This window comes from Octodon degus, unplaced genomic scaffold (assembly GCF_000260255.1).
Source record: "Octodon degus isolate 3935 unplaced genomic scaffold, OctDeg1.0 scaffold00118, whole genome shotgun sequence".
NCBI classification, from domain to species: Eukaryota; Metazoa; Chordata; class Mammalia; order Rodentia; family Octodontidae; genus Octodon; species Octodon degus.
In genome coordinates, this window is record NW_004524694.1 from 1,925,071 (window position 1) to 1,941,016 (window position 15,946).

At 32.2% G+C, this 15,946-nt stretch overlaps 1 protein-coding gene across 1 annotated transcript in view; it reads left to right on the forward strand.

The window, feature by feature from the left end:
• Vps13b (vacuolar protein sorting 13 homolog B) overlaps window positions 1-15,946 on the forward strand; it is an 881,657-nt gene that overhangs the window by 434,753 nt on the left and 430,958 nt on the right. The window contains 1 exon segment of the mRNA XM_023699943.1: window positions 426-660. Coding sequence (XP_023555711.1) covers window positions 426-660 — 235 coding nt within the window.

Consider the following 15,946-nt stretch of genomic DNA (forward strand, 5'->3'; position numbering starts at 1 on the left):
AAAAAAAAAATTAAAAAAAAAAAGAAATCTAAGGGCCAAAGTCATATAGAAATAGTTTTACTTTTTGTAAAAAGTAAGAACAGTTTTAAGGCTCTGTTTGGTTGGTATGAAAAAATACTGAATTACAAAAGGAGGAGAATTTTCCCACCTTTTTTTGGCTGTGCATTATCTAACTCAGGTGTTTTCTAGAAAGAACTGTAAAAGGCAGGGAAATTTTCATCTTTCATCGCTGAGTGCTTTTGATCAAATTTATAGCATGAAAAACATATTTTCAAGTATTTGTTCTTTCTTTTAGTAAAAATAACTCAAAGCTATACATAGGACATGTTTTTATTTTTTGCTTTGTCTGTTCATTCTGATGAAGATATATACTCAATAGCATGTCTAGTGTGTCCCCTTATTATAATTGTCCTTTTCTTTTCTAGCTGGATGTACAGTCTTGTTGTGTATTCATTCCGAATGATAGTCTGCCTTCCCCAAGTACAATTGTATCTGGTGACATTGCTGGAACAGTAAGAAGTTGGTACCATGGACAAACCAGCATGCCAGGAACACTTGTTCTCTGTTTACCTCAAATAAAGATTATTAGTGCTGGTCACAAGTACATGGAACCTCTGCAAGAAATCCCGTTTGTCATCCCACGACCCATTCTTGAAGAAGGTACATTAACCAAAATTTTTCTTATGACTAATAGTTCATATTTTTGGGGTTTTAAAAATTGTACTCACATTCATGTACATTAGTCTTATTATTGACTTAACTTCATGGCCCAAGGAAATAAATTTGTACCATTTTACTGCTATTCATACCTTTTAACTAGCCATAAATTCATATATGTAAGTGTAAGTTGTGTATAAAAGGTCATATGCAACATGGTATAATCACGTGTAAACAAAGGAAAGTTATCTTGGGAAGAAACTTGCCTGTAGATGTTTACATTAGGTGGAATAAAGAGTAATAACGTTGAACTTAATTGAAATCACTTGAGCTATAAATTAATTTATGTAAAAATGGAATAAATGTGTTATTTATCTCATATATAATGTATTTTCGATTTCTGATGTATTTACACAAAATAATTTAATGATTATTAGAGCCATGAGTTTTTTTCCAGTCCATAGTTGATTTCTTATATTGCAATGTCTTATGTTGTAAATTCTTATGTGTTTGAACCTTGACACATTAATTTCAGACATTATGTGAATCTGGAAAAGTTTTGAGTCACAGAGTAAATAATGTGAATCTATATTTTAATAACAAGACTCAAATTTTTGATAGTGCTAAATGGGTCACCACCTTGTTCATATTATTAGCATGTAAGTATATGCATCCTGCTATCATTCAGATTACTGTACATACTGCCTGTCACTGACAGACGTAAAGCCAGTAAAATTTTGGCTCCAACTTTGATGCTGATTTCCTTTTCTTTTGCTCTGTACAGAAATATCCTTTGAGATACAGTTTTCTTAACAGATGTAAGCAGTGCATCAGGGCTGTTATTCCTTAATAATATGAGCATCTTTATCATTATATAGATTTTTTTTCACTATCAGGGATCAAACTCAGAACACTGTATTTGCTAGGCAGGCACTGATGCCACTGAACTATCTGCATGGCCCCATTATATGGAATTTTAAGGGTTAAAGGAAACTTTTTAAAAACTGGTCTTATGTAAATAATCTTTGTTTTGATACAGGGATTATTTCTCTAGCATGTGCACATTTTTGTTAGTTACTATGAACTTCAGTTATTAGAAATTCTTTGTTACAATACCAATTCCATAGTGTCTTAAAGATGTGTTGGTGACTGCTCCCTATTTTATTCCAGTTCTAAATAATTTTTAATATTGAAGTGTTTTGTTTTCATATTTTTAACCAAAACTCACTACAGATCATATAATAGCTTTTTGAGATACAGTTTATATGTCATATAAATTTGTTCTTTTTTAAGCATTCAATTAAGTGATTCTTAATATGCTCAAAAACTTAAGCAAATAATGTCACTATAAAATTTTAGAACAGTTTCATTTACAAAAAATAAATACTACACTATTAAAGTGATAGCTCAGTGGCATAAGCAACTGCTGGCCAGTGCAAGGTCCTGCATTCAATCTTTGGTACTGAAAATAAGTCACTTCAGATTCTTTTTCTCTTCAGACCCTGGTCTACATCCTGTCTCTCTGAATTTGTCTATTTCAGACATTTCATATAAATGGAATCATACTATATCTGATCTTTGTGACTAGTTTTTTCATAGTTCATGGTATTTTAGGACCGACTCATGTTGATAGCAAACTTCATTCTTTTTATGTGTGACTAATACTCCATTGTATGGATAAATACCACATTCTCATTGCACATTTAAGAGTTGAAGAATATTTGGATTATTTCCACTTTTTGGCTTTCATGAAAAAATTCTAGTGTAAACTTTTAAAATTTATTTTTACTTGAATACATTTTAATTTTTATTAGGTATGTATCCTTGAGTAGAATTGTTGGGTCATGTGATTATTCTTATGTTTAAGCTTTTGAAGAATTGCTTATGTTGTTCAAAGTGTCTATAACATTTTATAAACAATGTGTGGAGCTTCTAATTTCTCCACTATCTTGTTTCCCTTTTTTATTGTCTGTTTTGTATTTTTCCAGCCATTCTTGAGAGTATGAAGTAATATCTCATTGTAGTTTTGATGTTTATTTCTCTAATGATTATTGTTGTTGAGCATCTTTTTATGTATCTATTAGCCATTAGTATATCTACTTATTTTTTAGTGGGGGAGACCAGGGATTGAACTCAGGCCCTTATGCTTGCCAGGGAAGCACTTACTCCACTGAGCCATCTCCCCGGCCCCCCTTCTACTTTTTTTTTTAAAATTATTTTTCAGAGAGAATACAAAATAGCATTAAAACAGAAAAATCACAAGTGATATGTGATTTCACTAAACAAAATAGTATGAATTTCACAGTATTTGTTGTAATACATAGCATTGTCTTCCAGCTAGTTGTTCATATTACCAGATACATGCATACAAAATTGGAAGAAGAAAAAAGAAATTAAGAAGTGAAGGGCTAGTGAGAAAGCTCAGTAGACTAAGCACCTGCTTAGGCAAGTGCAGGGACTGGTTCAATCCCGGCACTATATGCCTTGCCAGCCACTTAGACCAGGCATGTTGGTCCATGCATGTAATCCCAACCCTGGGGAGGATGGAAACGAGGATTGCTAGGAGCCCAAAAGGTGTATTGAGACCCTGTAACAAATACATTTATAAAACAAAAAGAAAATCAAAAAAATAATGAAGGAAATGAAGAAGTAAAAAAGGACAAATAATTGAAAAAAGGAGTCAAAACTAATTAGACATTGATTATTTTCTTCTATTCAATTCTTTCACCCACATTTTAGTTGCAGTACTCCCTTTGTAAAGTTGAGTTGTAACAATTCTTCATATAGACTGGATTCTAATTTATTTTCAAATACAGATTTATGGTATTTTCTCCAATTCTATGGATTGTCTTTTTACTTTCTTGTCTATATATCTTTTATTTTTAATTTCATTATATTTCAATTCCATTTTCCTTTTCTATATCAAAAGATATTTTGATCTTAGAAATTAATATTTTTTTCAAATTTAACTGATTCTACAAATATTAATATACATAATTAAATTGTTAAAATATAGGACATGTCTGTCTACCCTCTTCCTGAGCAATACATAAATCTTAAAACATTTTAATTCTTTTCTCCAAATTCACTCATTATTATAGTCTCATTTTCATTATGGCTTTAATTTTAAAAATTTCTTAAGATTAGAATAAGTAAATTAGTTAGATATTATATAATTTTCCTGAAATAGTTTAGAAGAAACATGAATGTTGGAACCAGTACCCTGGTGATATGTATAGAGATATGGATGGAGCAGAGGAATATTTAAATGGTTTTTATTTTTATTTATTTATTTATTTATTTATTTTATTTCTTGTCCCTTATTTTGTTTTATTACCATTTTTTTTTACAAACATTTACTTTAAACAGATGATAGGAATAATCGATATGACAATAGAAGCAGTACACATTTAGAAGACCAAAATGATGGGTATTTCAAGCATGGTTTTAGTGTTACACATTGCTAACATGCAGTTCCTCAGTGCAGTTCCTAAGTTCTCAGATATCAGCATACATTGTTAGTAAGGGTGAGGATTCTGCCCATTAACTGCTGTTTTCAAGAACTTGATGAAGATTCTTAGGACCCTTGCCTTAACCAGCTTATTTATATAAATGTATGGTTTTGCCCTTGCCTTATTTCCTAACTTTTCTCCTTGCTCTCCATTGTTTAATCTTTTAGTTCTTGCTTTCTATTTAATTGTATCACAAAAAGACTTCTAATCTTAGTAACTGGAGTAGTTGTGAATAGTAAAGGAGAAGAATATCTTTATACTTCTTAGTCTTGAATTTCTTCATAGACCTTTATAGTTAATACCTGTATTATGATTAGATATAAAGGAAGAAGTTCAGTTTGTATTGCAAGGTGGGATGGATGAATTTAGTTTGATGAATATATTGGTACTATGACATTCGGGTAAATAGATCTAAATGAGCTGTTGAATGTACTCAGATACAGAGCTCAAAACAGGAGTTAGTGGTAGAGATACAGTATGGTACCAAGGAAAACCATGAAAAAGATGAGATGATATGAAATCAGTTATGTAATGACAAGTTAAATGTTATCTACATATATATCAAGGAGGGAGCTGTGTAATTTGTAGCATGAGAAGAAAGAATCAGTTGTAGAAATTGCAAATGAAAGATAAGCAGAGGAAACACTAGAAGACAGTCTTCCGATAAGACATGATATTAAATAATTTATATATTTAAGACAGAGGCTTAGTAAATACTATAAAGTAAAAGAAATTTGACAGGTTAGGGTTAGTGGCTTTCCTTGATACCATATTTCCAGAAAATGATATAAATGCAAATCAAATGCAGGTAGCTTGAGGATTATTTTTTTTTTAAAAAAAGACTCATACAATAAATCATTAGAATTTTTTTCATTTTGCTTTTAATTTGAGCAAGGTATTCTGCTTAAACCATACATTATTTGAGAAAAGGGTATTAGAATAAAAAAAGACATAGGTAGATTAGCTATATGCTTGCCAGGCAAGTGCTTATTCCACTGAGCCATCTCCCTGGCCCCCTAATTAGCTATATTCTTAACTTTTAAAGCAGTAGGAATGAAGTCAGGACAATTTAAGTGGAACACGTGTATATTCTACTGTAGACAACAACTTTACAAGTTGGTTAAAATTTTCATTATTAAATCCCACTTTTGACTGAGTTTAGAAAATTTTATATTCAATAAAATCTTTCATATCTTTGTCTTTTTTGGGTTAGCTTTATAATTCCTGAGAAATTACTTTTCTCTTTATATTTTACATCACTGAATAATGGTTTTGGATTTCTAAATTCCTAGTAAAATAGTAGTTCTGTGAAACTAGCTGTTTAGATTCCTAATGGAGGGAGCCACAAACAATTGTTTCCTGAATAAGTAATGTTGTATATTTCAAATTCCTTATTTTGGTCAAAATATTTGGCATAAAGTATATATTTGTTTGGTTTAAACAGAAAATAAGACACAGAATTCAGTCATTTAAAAATTGTTCAAAAATTGCTCAGCATTGTCATTAATGCAATCAGAATAAGTATAATAAAATGAGAACTTTTAATTCTTACCTTAAAACTTTCTCAATATCTTAAAACATCTTAAAATTTAATTCCAGTAATTCTTGCAACATGGTCTTCATTTTGAGAGACAGTTACTTGAAATAGCATTTTAACATTATCTCTTTTTCCTTTAATCCTAAACACAGACCAGTGGTGAATCTTTGGCTGTGTGCTGCAGGAGGTTGTTGTATCATATAACCTCTAAAAGGTTCACCACCACTGACCTAGACTAATATTTCCTCCACCCATCTTTTCTGTCTCTATTCCTTTGGTCCCTACCCTCTTTCTTTTTTATCTTCTCACCTTTTTCCGTATCTGTGCCTTTCATTCAACAAATGTCTATTACCTGCTGTGTAACAGAAATATTTGTCTGTACAATGTAGCAGACATGGAGGACACAGATTTTAGCAAGACAGATATACTGCCTGCTCTCTGATACTTCGAAAGCCTCTATGGGGAACCATTCCATCTTATTCATTCCAGTTTGATTCTGTTTATTTCATTTAGCTTGGTATCTTTTGCAAAATGCTATACAGATTAAATGAGATAATATGAGTACTTGAAATAACATTTGTCACATGGTAAGTGCTCAATAAAAGCTCTAATGGTTATTCACATCCAACTAGCATTTCCATTTTTTAGCATCAGCTTTATAATTTCTTGTGAAATTGGAATCCCTGGAACTGTATTTTTCCTGGAATACCCCAGTGTTCCTGGTGTGCTATATGGAACCTGATTCTGTAATTGACATAGAACTGTTCTTTCAGTTCACTCATATAAAAGCATTAAAGAAAAAAATTGGTGGGCTGGGGAGATAGCTCAGCAGAATAAACACTTGCCTTTCAAGCACAAGGGCCTGAGTTCAATCTCTGGTTCTACAAAAAAAAAAAAAAAAAATTACTCAGTGTACCAAATCTTGATGTCCTGCTATAGAGAGGGAAGACTAGTACTGATGATTTTATATCAAACATTTTTTAAGTATGTATGAGTTTCCCAGACATTTTCATATTTTAACATTTGTGCTACAAAGGATTTTTTTTCTCTGATCCTTCAACTCCATTTTTATCTTCTAATCAAATAATTTCAAATTTTTCTCCCTTTGTCATGCTTTTTTGATGACCGAAATCTCATTTATGACTTTCCATCAGTTAAGGATAAGTGTTAAAGTCTTTACATGACCAATAAAATTGGTGTTTATAAATTAGTTGAGCCTTTCCCTTAATTACTGTGGTTCTCCCCATTGTATGTGGTTACTCGTCTCTACCTCTGTTAGCTGTTCTGGTATTGTTCCTTTGTTATGGTGTTCATTGGACTAGCATGACACTGTTCTGTCACCATGAATGTTATAACCTGGCTTTTTTCCTCCAAATCTCTCAAGCTTCCTTTTTTTTTTTTTTTTAATGCTTTGAGATACTATATTTATAAGGCCTTCTAATTCTGTGGTTTCATTGCACCTCACTTACCATTTTTATCACTGTCATCCCAAATTTAATTATTTTTGTTCAGGATCTGATTATTAGGACAAAGAGAACAGAGGTATTACCTGTCATGGTTCTTTCCCCTTAATCTAGTGTAAAACATGGGTGCAAGAGGAATTCTCTATGTCATTGTAGGCAAGATAAAGTTTTCCAGCTATTCTTCATAAATAATTGTACACAACATTTTTTATTGTAAGAAAAATTATTTAAAATTCATAAATATTGTCTAAACGTGTTTTAATGCCTGTATAGAGTTGAAAAAGAATTCCTGGTGATTTAAGAAACAAAAAATAAATTTTAAAAAGCATTACAGAAACAGTTAATAGAATTATAGTAGTTCCCCATATTAGATTTAAAGCTTTTTCTATACTTAAATGTCTGAAGTTCAAAATGAAGTACTGTTTGTTGAAATGTGTCATCTGATTTCAATTGCCATGAAAAGAGAGAGATGATCTCTTTTATAGCCACATCCAGTCTATATAGGGTGTTTGGGTCAAAGTCAACATCCTGAGTTTCATTAGGGAGCACTTGCAGTGAGCCTTGCAGATGTAATTTGCAACATCTAGCCAACACCTCTGAGCAGATGGGTTTCTAGAGTATGCCTAGCAGAGGTTTGTTTTTTCTTCTTTGAAAAAGTTGCCTGTGACTTTAATAAAATATTTTGACAGAAATGGAATATTGAGATCACTTATATATTAAAACTTTGATGTTGTTGGATTTAGTTTTACTAGAAACTGATGTGAAAATTATTCAGCATCTATGAAAAACATGAAGGCTATTTTCCGTGTAATGGCTTGTTCACCTTAATAGTTTATGTATTATTTCATTTTAGGTTTTTTAAAATTACAGCTTCGTAATCTTAATTTCCATATGTTCTGAAAAAATGATGTTGTCATATAGTACAGTGTGGTCTCTCAGTTTTACTAGGTTTGCCTTTAATCCTTAAGCCACATATGTAAATAAGATTCTTTCTGAGAAAACAAGAAGCTCTAGAAGGAAATCAGATTTGTTTCTAATAATGATAATGTTTTTAAATAAATGCCCCCTGGGGGGAATATATTACAAATGAAATCTAACTTTTGAAGTACCTCAATGTAATTAATATAATTAATACAGATGTTACTTTCCTGTTAATAGGTCAATGCAACCAGCTTCATGAGCTATTTACCAACAGGTCTGCCTGCCTTTTAAAATGATTCATTTTTAGAGTACCCTAGGATTACAGTAAAATCAACTAGAGGATACAGAGATATCCTATATATATCCTGCCCTTACTCATGCATAATTTCTCCATTATCAGCATTATCTCAGAAATGATACATTGAGTATAACGGAAGAGTCTGTATACACACACAAACAATGTAATATACATGAGGGCTCACTCTTCATATATATTCTGTGTGCTTAGACAAACAATTAATGATTGTCTCAGTTACTCTTCTCTCATTTCTGAGACAAATACCCAACATCCAAAATGAAGGAAGGAAAGGTTTGTTTAGCTCACATTTAATGGAGGTTTCAGTCCATACTCAGCTGGCTCCAAGGCAGAGTGGCACACAGCAGAGAGCTGCTGTTCATGGTCGTGGTAAAGAGCAGAGAGCAAAATGAGTGGCAGCAGCTCAGGCAGCTAGTGTAGCCTCTCGCCCCTCCTTACATTGTAATGCAGAGTATCTGCCCCAGGGCACTCACATTCATAATCCCAGGATTGGATTAAGAATCAATTACAAACTCCAGAAGCCACCTCCTGAATGCATGAGGCTTTAGGGGAACTACTAGTCTCAAACTGTAACAGGGATACAGTTCCACCATTATTTGTCATACATAGTATTTTCATTGCCTTGAAATTCTTTGTGCCCTTTTTTGCCCTTTTCTCCATTCCCTGTTCTAGCACATAGTGATGTTTTTGGTGTCTCCACAGCTTTACCTGTTCTAGATGTCATATAGTTGGAATAATGCTGCATGTAGCTTTTCACATTTATTTCTTTGATTTATTAAAATAAAATGAAATCTAACTTTTATGTTTGTTTTGTATCTTTTCATGACCTAGTAGCTGTTTTCTTTTGAATACTGAGTAATATTTTGTTGCCTAGATGTACAGCAGTTTATCTAGTTACCTGCTGAGAGATACTTTGATTACTTCCATGTTTGGACATTTATGAGCCAAATTGCCATAAACACCAATGTAGAGCTTATTGTGTGAACCTGAATTTCTTTCTTTCTTTTCTTTTTTTTTTGGGGGGTGGGTACCAGGGATTGAACTCAGGACCTTACGCTTGCCAGGCAAACACTTATTCTACTGAGCTATCTCCCCAGCCCCTGAACCTCAGTTTCTAACTCGTTTGGATGCAATTGCTGGATCATACACTAAGAGTTCATTTAGTTTTCTAAGAAACTACCAGGCTGTCTTCAAAGTAGCTGTACAATTTTGTATGACCACTAGGAAAGTGAGTTTTTCTCTTGTTCCACTGTCTGTCCAGCAATTAGTATTGTCATTGTTTTGGCTTTTGTAATCATTATGTGATAATACTTTGTTTTAATTTTCATTTTCCTGATGATATATGATATGCAGTATCTTTTCATGTGCTTTTTGTCCATCTGTGTACACTTCAGTTTGGTGAAGTGTATGTTAAGATTTTTAGTTCTCAATGGTAAATTTGAAATGTTTGTTCCCCCAAAGCCTCATGCAGTAATGTTTGTAGAAGGCTTTTACAAATAGTTTCTGTTTGTGGTTTTTCTTTTCAATTTCTTGACAGATTTCATATACAGATAATTCTGATATTAATGAAGGGTAACTTATCAGCCCTTTATTTATGGATTATAAGCAATTTTGGTGTCATGTCTTAAAAAGTCATCAACAGTTGTCTAGACTTCTGTTATGTTTCAGAAATTTTATAGGTTGGCATGTAGTGATCCATTTTGAGTAATTTTTGTCAAGAGAGTGTTATATGATGAATACATAGGTTCATGTGCATATTTAATTCTTATGTAAAATGCTATTTATTATGTACAATGTGGTAGTACTAATTGACAGAATTTTCAGCACTGGATGTTTGTTACTTTTTGATTTTCAAATTTTTTTGTGAGTCCTCCATGTACGTTTAACATTTCAAAATTTATTTCTATCTTAAAATAGCATTTCTTTTAAAAAATTCATTTCAGGGCTGGCAAGATGCTCAGTGGACTGAAGCATTTGCTTAGACAAGCTTAGGGAAACAAAGGGTCTGTGGTTCAACCCTGACACAACATGCCATGCCACACCAGCCACGCTTACAGAGTGGGCTGAACTAGCCACAGAGTCCTGGTGTTGTGGTGTAAGCCTGTAATTCTAGCCCTGGGGAGGCTGAAGACAGAAGGATCACTATGAGTCCAAGCTGCGTAGTGAGACCCTGTAACAACCAAATACATTTTTTTGAAAATTCATTTCAATGGTAAAGAAGATTATTTAAAAAGTTTGCATAAATTATGTCATATTGTCTAACAATATGGGCTATCTCTGTTTTGTAAGTTGTTTTTCAGATCACAAGGAAACAACCTAGTCATGTTATCTTAAGAGATAAGGGTCTAATGACCACTGAGGTTAGTGAGTGAGCATTAGAAGTGGTCTGAAATGGGGAAATGTGCTAGAAAAAGGAATCAAAAGCTGAGTTGGCTGTTTACTTTTCTGCTATTGTCACTCTTTTTTTAAAAATCGTAGTGTAATTTATAACATTAATGTGGCATATATGTGAAATTCAGTGATTCTGAGTAATTTTACAAAGATGTGCAACGTAAGGACAATACAAATTCACCATTATTTCTCTTTAGAGAGTTCCATTATCATTTGTAGTTACTTCCTATACCTACTACTTTCAGACCCAGGCTATCACTCTGCTTTCAGTTCTCACTAAATTGCTTTTTCTATGCATTATAATGTACTGGAATTGTAAGATACATAGCTTTTTCAACTGGCATTGTTCTCTGAATGTTCTCCCTTAATATATGGTTTAGCAAGTGGTTCCTTTATACTAGTTGAGGGGGCATGACATTATACTAGATTTTTATTAGTTAGCACTTGTGTTGTGAAAGTGTTATATCCTCTTGGATACATGTATTTGTGTGGAGAAATGATACAGTTGATCTTGCAGTCTTTCATGTGAAATCATTGAATGGTGTGGTACACTTATGTTGAATATTTCACAAAAATACCAAATGCTTTCCTAATGGTTTATATCCTGTTGTTAATATTTGAATTTTTGTATTCTTTCTTTTTAAAAATATATTTGGTACAGGGCCTCACTATACCAGCTCAGACTGGTAATGATCCTCCTGTTTTCAGGTCCCCACCCCCATGCCCCCATGCTGGTATTACAGGCCTGTGCCACCGGGGATCCAATCCCTGCTTGCTGAGTTTTACATTCTGCTGATCATTACCAACACTTGATATTATAGGCTATCTCAAACATATGTAATAGTTTCTCATTGTGGTGTCAACTTGCATATTTATAATGAGTAATAATGTTGGGTGATTTATATATTTAATAATGACTTCTCTATCTCTTTAGTAAAATGTGTATTGAAATCGTTTGTCTAGTTTTAAATCATTGTGTTTTGAGGGTTGTAAGAATCCTTTAGTTATTTTAGACATAAAATTTTTCATATATTATTTTTTTCCTAGTGTATAGCCTTTCTTCTTGTTTTCTTGTTAGTTTTGATAAAAATCTTAAATATGGTGAAGTCAGTTTTATAAAATGTATTTTATGAATCAGTATTTTAATGTCGTCTTTCTTTCTATTTGGATCTGTGATATACTTTGAGGTAACTTTTATGTATGGTGTATGAGTAAAGGCTTAAATTAATTTTATTGTTCATTAGTTACCATCTGATGATGCACACTTGCATTGTAAATGATGCCATCATACTCTTGGATACATGTACTTTTGTGGAGATATGATAAAATTGGTTGTGCCAATCCAGTCATGTGAATATCCAATTTTCACATTATTATTTTTTGAAAAAACTATCCTTTCCCACTTGTGTTGGTACCTTTTTTTTTGTTTTGGAAAGTCAATTGACTATAACTACATTTTTTCCCTAGACTCCTAGTTTTAATCTGTTTATTTTTTATGCCTCTTCTAGTGTTAATACCACATGGTTCTGATCACTGAGATGTCACAGATGGACTTTAAATTAGATTATAGGCATTATAAAACTATGTTTTTTAAAAGTACTGTGTTTATTTTATATCCTTCATAATTTTATAGGAATATTAACATTCACTTACCATTTTCTATAGAAAAAATATTGTTAGGATTTTGTAGGGACTGAATTGAATTTGGAGGTCAGTATGGGGAAATTTTTTTTTTTTTTTTTTGCGGAACCGGGGATTGAACTCAGGCCTTTGCACTTGCCAGGGAAGTGCTTATTCCACTGAGCCATCTCTCTGGCCCCAAAATATACATTTTTATGTCTTTTGTTTTTTGGTGGAACGGGGGATTGAGCTCAGGCCTTTGCGCTTGTCATGAAAGCGCTTATTCCACTGAGCCATCTCCCCGGCCCCTGGGAAAATTTGAAACCTAGACGAAGTATGTATTTCAATCTTTGCCTGTAAAATGTCCTTTCATCTATATAGGCTTTATTTACCAATATCTTGTGAATTCCAGTGTACAAGTCTTACAATTCATTTGTTTAATTTATCCCTTTTTGTTTGATGCTATCCTGGTGGGATTCTTTTATTGCATTCATTTTTGTATTCTTTATTGTTAATATAAAAATGCACGTTTAAATGTGTGTTTATTTTGTCTCTTGAAACCTTGTTGAATTTCTTTGATAGTTGTAGTATTTATTTTGAATTTTTGGGAATTTTGTATTCTAAATCATGTCACATGACAATAAAGAAAGTTCAATTCCTTCTTTCACATGTGGAGGCATTTTTTGTTTTGTTTTACTTCAGACTGTGGCCATACCATCCTGAACATACTCTATCTCTTCTCATGACAGCTACTCAAGGTTTCTTATTGTTATAGTTATAATGGTATGAATTTTTCTTAATGCATTGGCTAAATCTCTTGTGCAGTGTTGAATAGAACTGTTGAAAGTAGACCTGCTACCTTGAGTATAATCCTAGAAGAAAATTCATTTTAAATTTTAAAACTAGCTCTGTGTTAATTTTTTATTAATATGATGAATGCCTGAGATGATCAACTTACAAAAAGAAAATTTTAGACTCATAGGTTTGGAAGTTTCAATACAACACCCATTAGTCTTGTTGCTTTGGATTTGTGGTAAGGGCTGTGATATGTCATGGCAGACAGAAACACATAGTGAAGCATAACCATTTACCTCAAAATCAGTATGAGATAAAATTGAAAAGAGGAAGTGACCAGGGTTTCACAGTCCCCTTCAAGGGCATCAGCCCAGTGACCTAACAAATTCCTATTGGGCCCCACTTCTTAATGTTTCTGTTATTTCACAATAGAACCACACTGAGGACCAATCATTTACACATGGATCCTAGGGAATCAGTGATGATCAAAACTACAAGCTAAGTACTTCTGAGGCAAGAGGATCATTTGAACCCAGAGGTTTGGGATCAGCTTGGGCAACATCATGAAACTGTGTCTCCTAGAAAAGAAGTATACAAATTATTTTTCATAAATGTTCTGCATCAGGTTAAAAAGATCTATTGTGTGTATACTCATAGTTTGATACTTTTTATCATGAGTTAATTGCTTTTGGGTTGCCTGAGACGATCAAGTAGTTTATGTTATTGACTTTGTACATTATATTAACCAATTTTACATTATTAGTTAAATTGTCAGCTAAAGAAACCTTGTATTTCTGGGCTGTATCCCATTTAGCTGTAGTGTGCTCTACTTTTCCTATAGTGCTAGATACATTATTTTATTTTAAAAATATATTTTTATGTCTATGTTCATTAAAAGATTTTTGTATGTCATTTTCTCATATGGACTTTGTTTTTAATAGCCAAATAATTCTGTTCTCAAAAGAGAAATTAGAAAACCTTTTTTCCTCTGTTTTTAGAAAAATTTATAAAGAAGTGACATCATTTCTTTAAAGTGTCAGTGAAACTATGTGGTATTGGTGTATGTTTTGTTTTCTTGAGTAGTATTTAGGTTATTAATCAAATTTTTTTGTTTTAGATCAGTTAAGATTTTTTATTTCTTCTTTATTGTGTTGATAGTATTAATCAACTCTTCTATGGACCTTCTGAGTTTTTTCCTAGTGATTGCATTAGTTATTGAGTGTAACATATTAAGAATGACAAGTATTGGTTTTTGTTTTCTAGTTTTTTCTTTACATTCTATCATTTTTGTTTCATGTATTTAGAAATTTTCTTGTTAGATGTAAGTACATCTATAGTATTTATGTCTTGAAAATATTGGCCCTATTATCATTATATGGAGTTCTTTATCTGATGAATACTTTTTGTCTTAAGCCTGGTATCTACTCTAGTTACTCAAGTCTGTAGCTGTACCACCCTAAATGCACCCTATCTTTTCTGATGATAGCTACTCCAGCTTTCTTATTGTTATAGTTGTACTGGTATTTTTTTCCTGCTTTTCTAGTTATTTATTTATTTATTTATTTATTTATTTATTTTTGCGGAACCGGGGATTGAACTCAGAGCCTTGTGCTTGCCATGGAAGCACTTATTCCACTGAGCCATCTTTCCAGCCCCTTGCCTTTTCCTTTAAACTCAGTTCTGTTTTAGAATAGCATTGTTTGTTTTTTGTTTTGTTTTTTTTTTTTAGAAAACTTAACTTCTTGCTTTTTACACAGTCCAACAATCTGATTTTTAAATTGAGTGTGTAAAACATTTTAATGTAATGTAATAATAGTTATATGTGAAATGTAATTGGTAATTTGCTACTTACTATCTGTTCCTCCTTTACTGCATTGTTTTAAATCTGTACTTTGATATACCATTTCATTTTACTAATAGATTTTTTTAATAATATATAATGTGGGTGATTCTGATAATTATATTGTGCATATGCATTTAGCATATTCTACCTTAAATACATTCTGTCAATTATGGTAAATTACAAAAAAATGTGTTGTATTATTTAGCTATTCCTTACCCTTTTGTGTTGAAGGATGCATTACATTTACATGTATCATAATCCAACAAGCAAGGTACAATTATTGTTTTGTATAATGGAATATTTAAAGAACTTAAGACAAGAAATACTATTTTAATAGTCTTACAATTCACATTAGTCATGTCTGGTCTGTTTTTCATCCAGTAGATCACTTGAAAGACAGTTTATTTTTTCTTACAAGGCAGATATATAGTAGTGATTTTTCTCTCACCCTTTATATATCAGAGGATATCTTTCTTTTGCCTATATTTTTGAAGGATATTTTTCTTCTATACAAATTATTGATGGACAGTTAATTTTTTTTCTTAAATGTATTTGAGTATGACTGAAACCTCTATAAACTTGAATCAAAATCAACATTTTTGCCTTTAACTTTAGGTATCAGGTGTTTCATTCCAGCACGTGAAATAATACATTGAAAGATTTGTTTTAAAATGCTAAATACTTTGCCAGATATGGTGGCATAGGCCTATAATTCTAGCACTTGGAGGCACAACTAGGAAAAGTCTCTACAAATTCAAGGCTGTCCTGGGCTATAAAATGAATAGAGCCCAGTCTGAAGTGCATAGTGAGATCCTGTCTCAAAAATACTCACAATCATATACTGATACCTGTGAACTAAGCTATGCACTGCAGATGGTAATTTGTAATAGT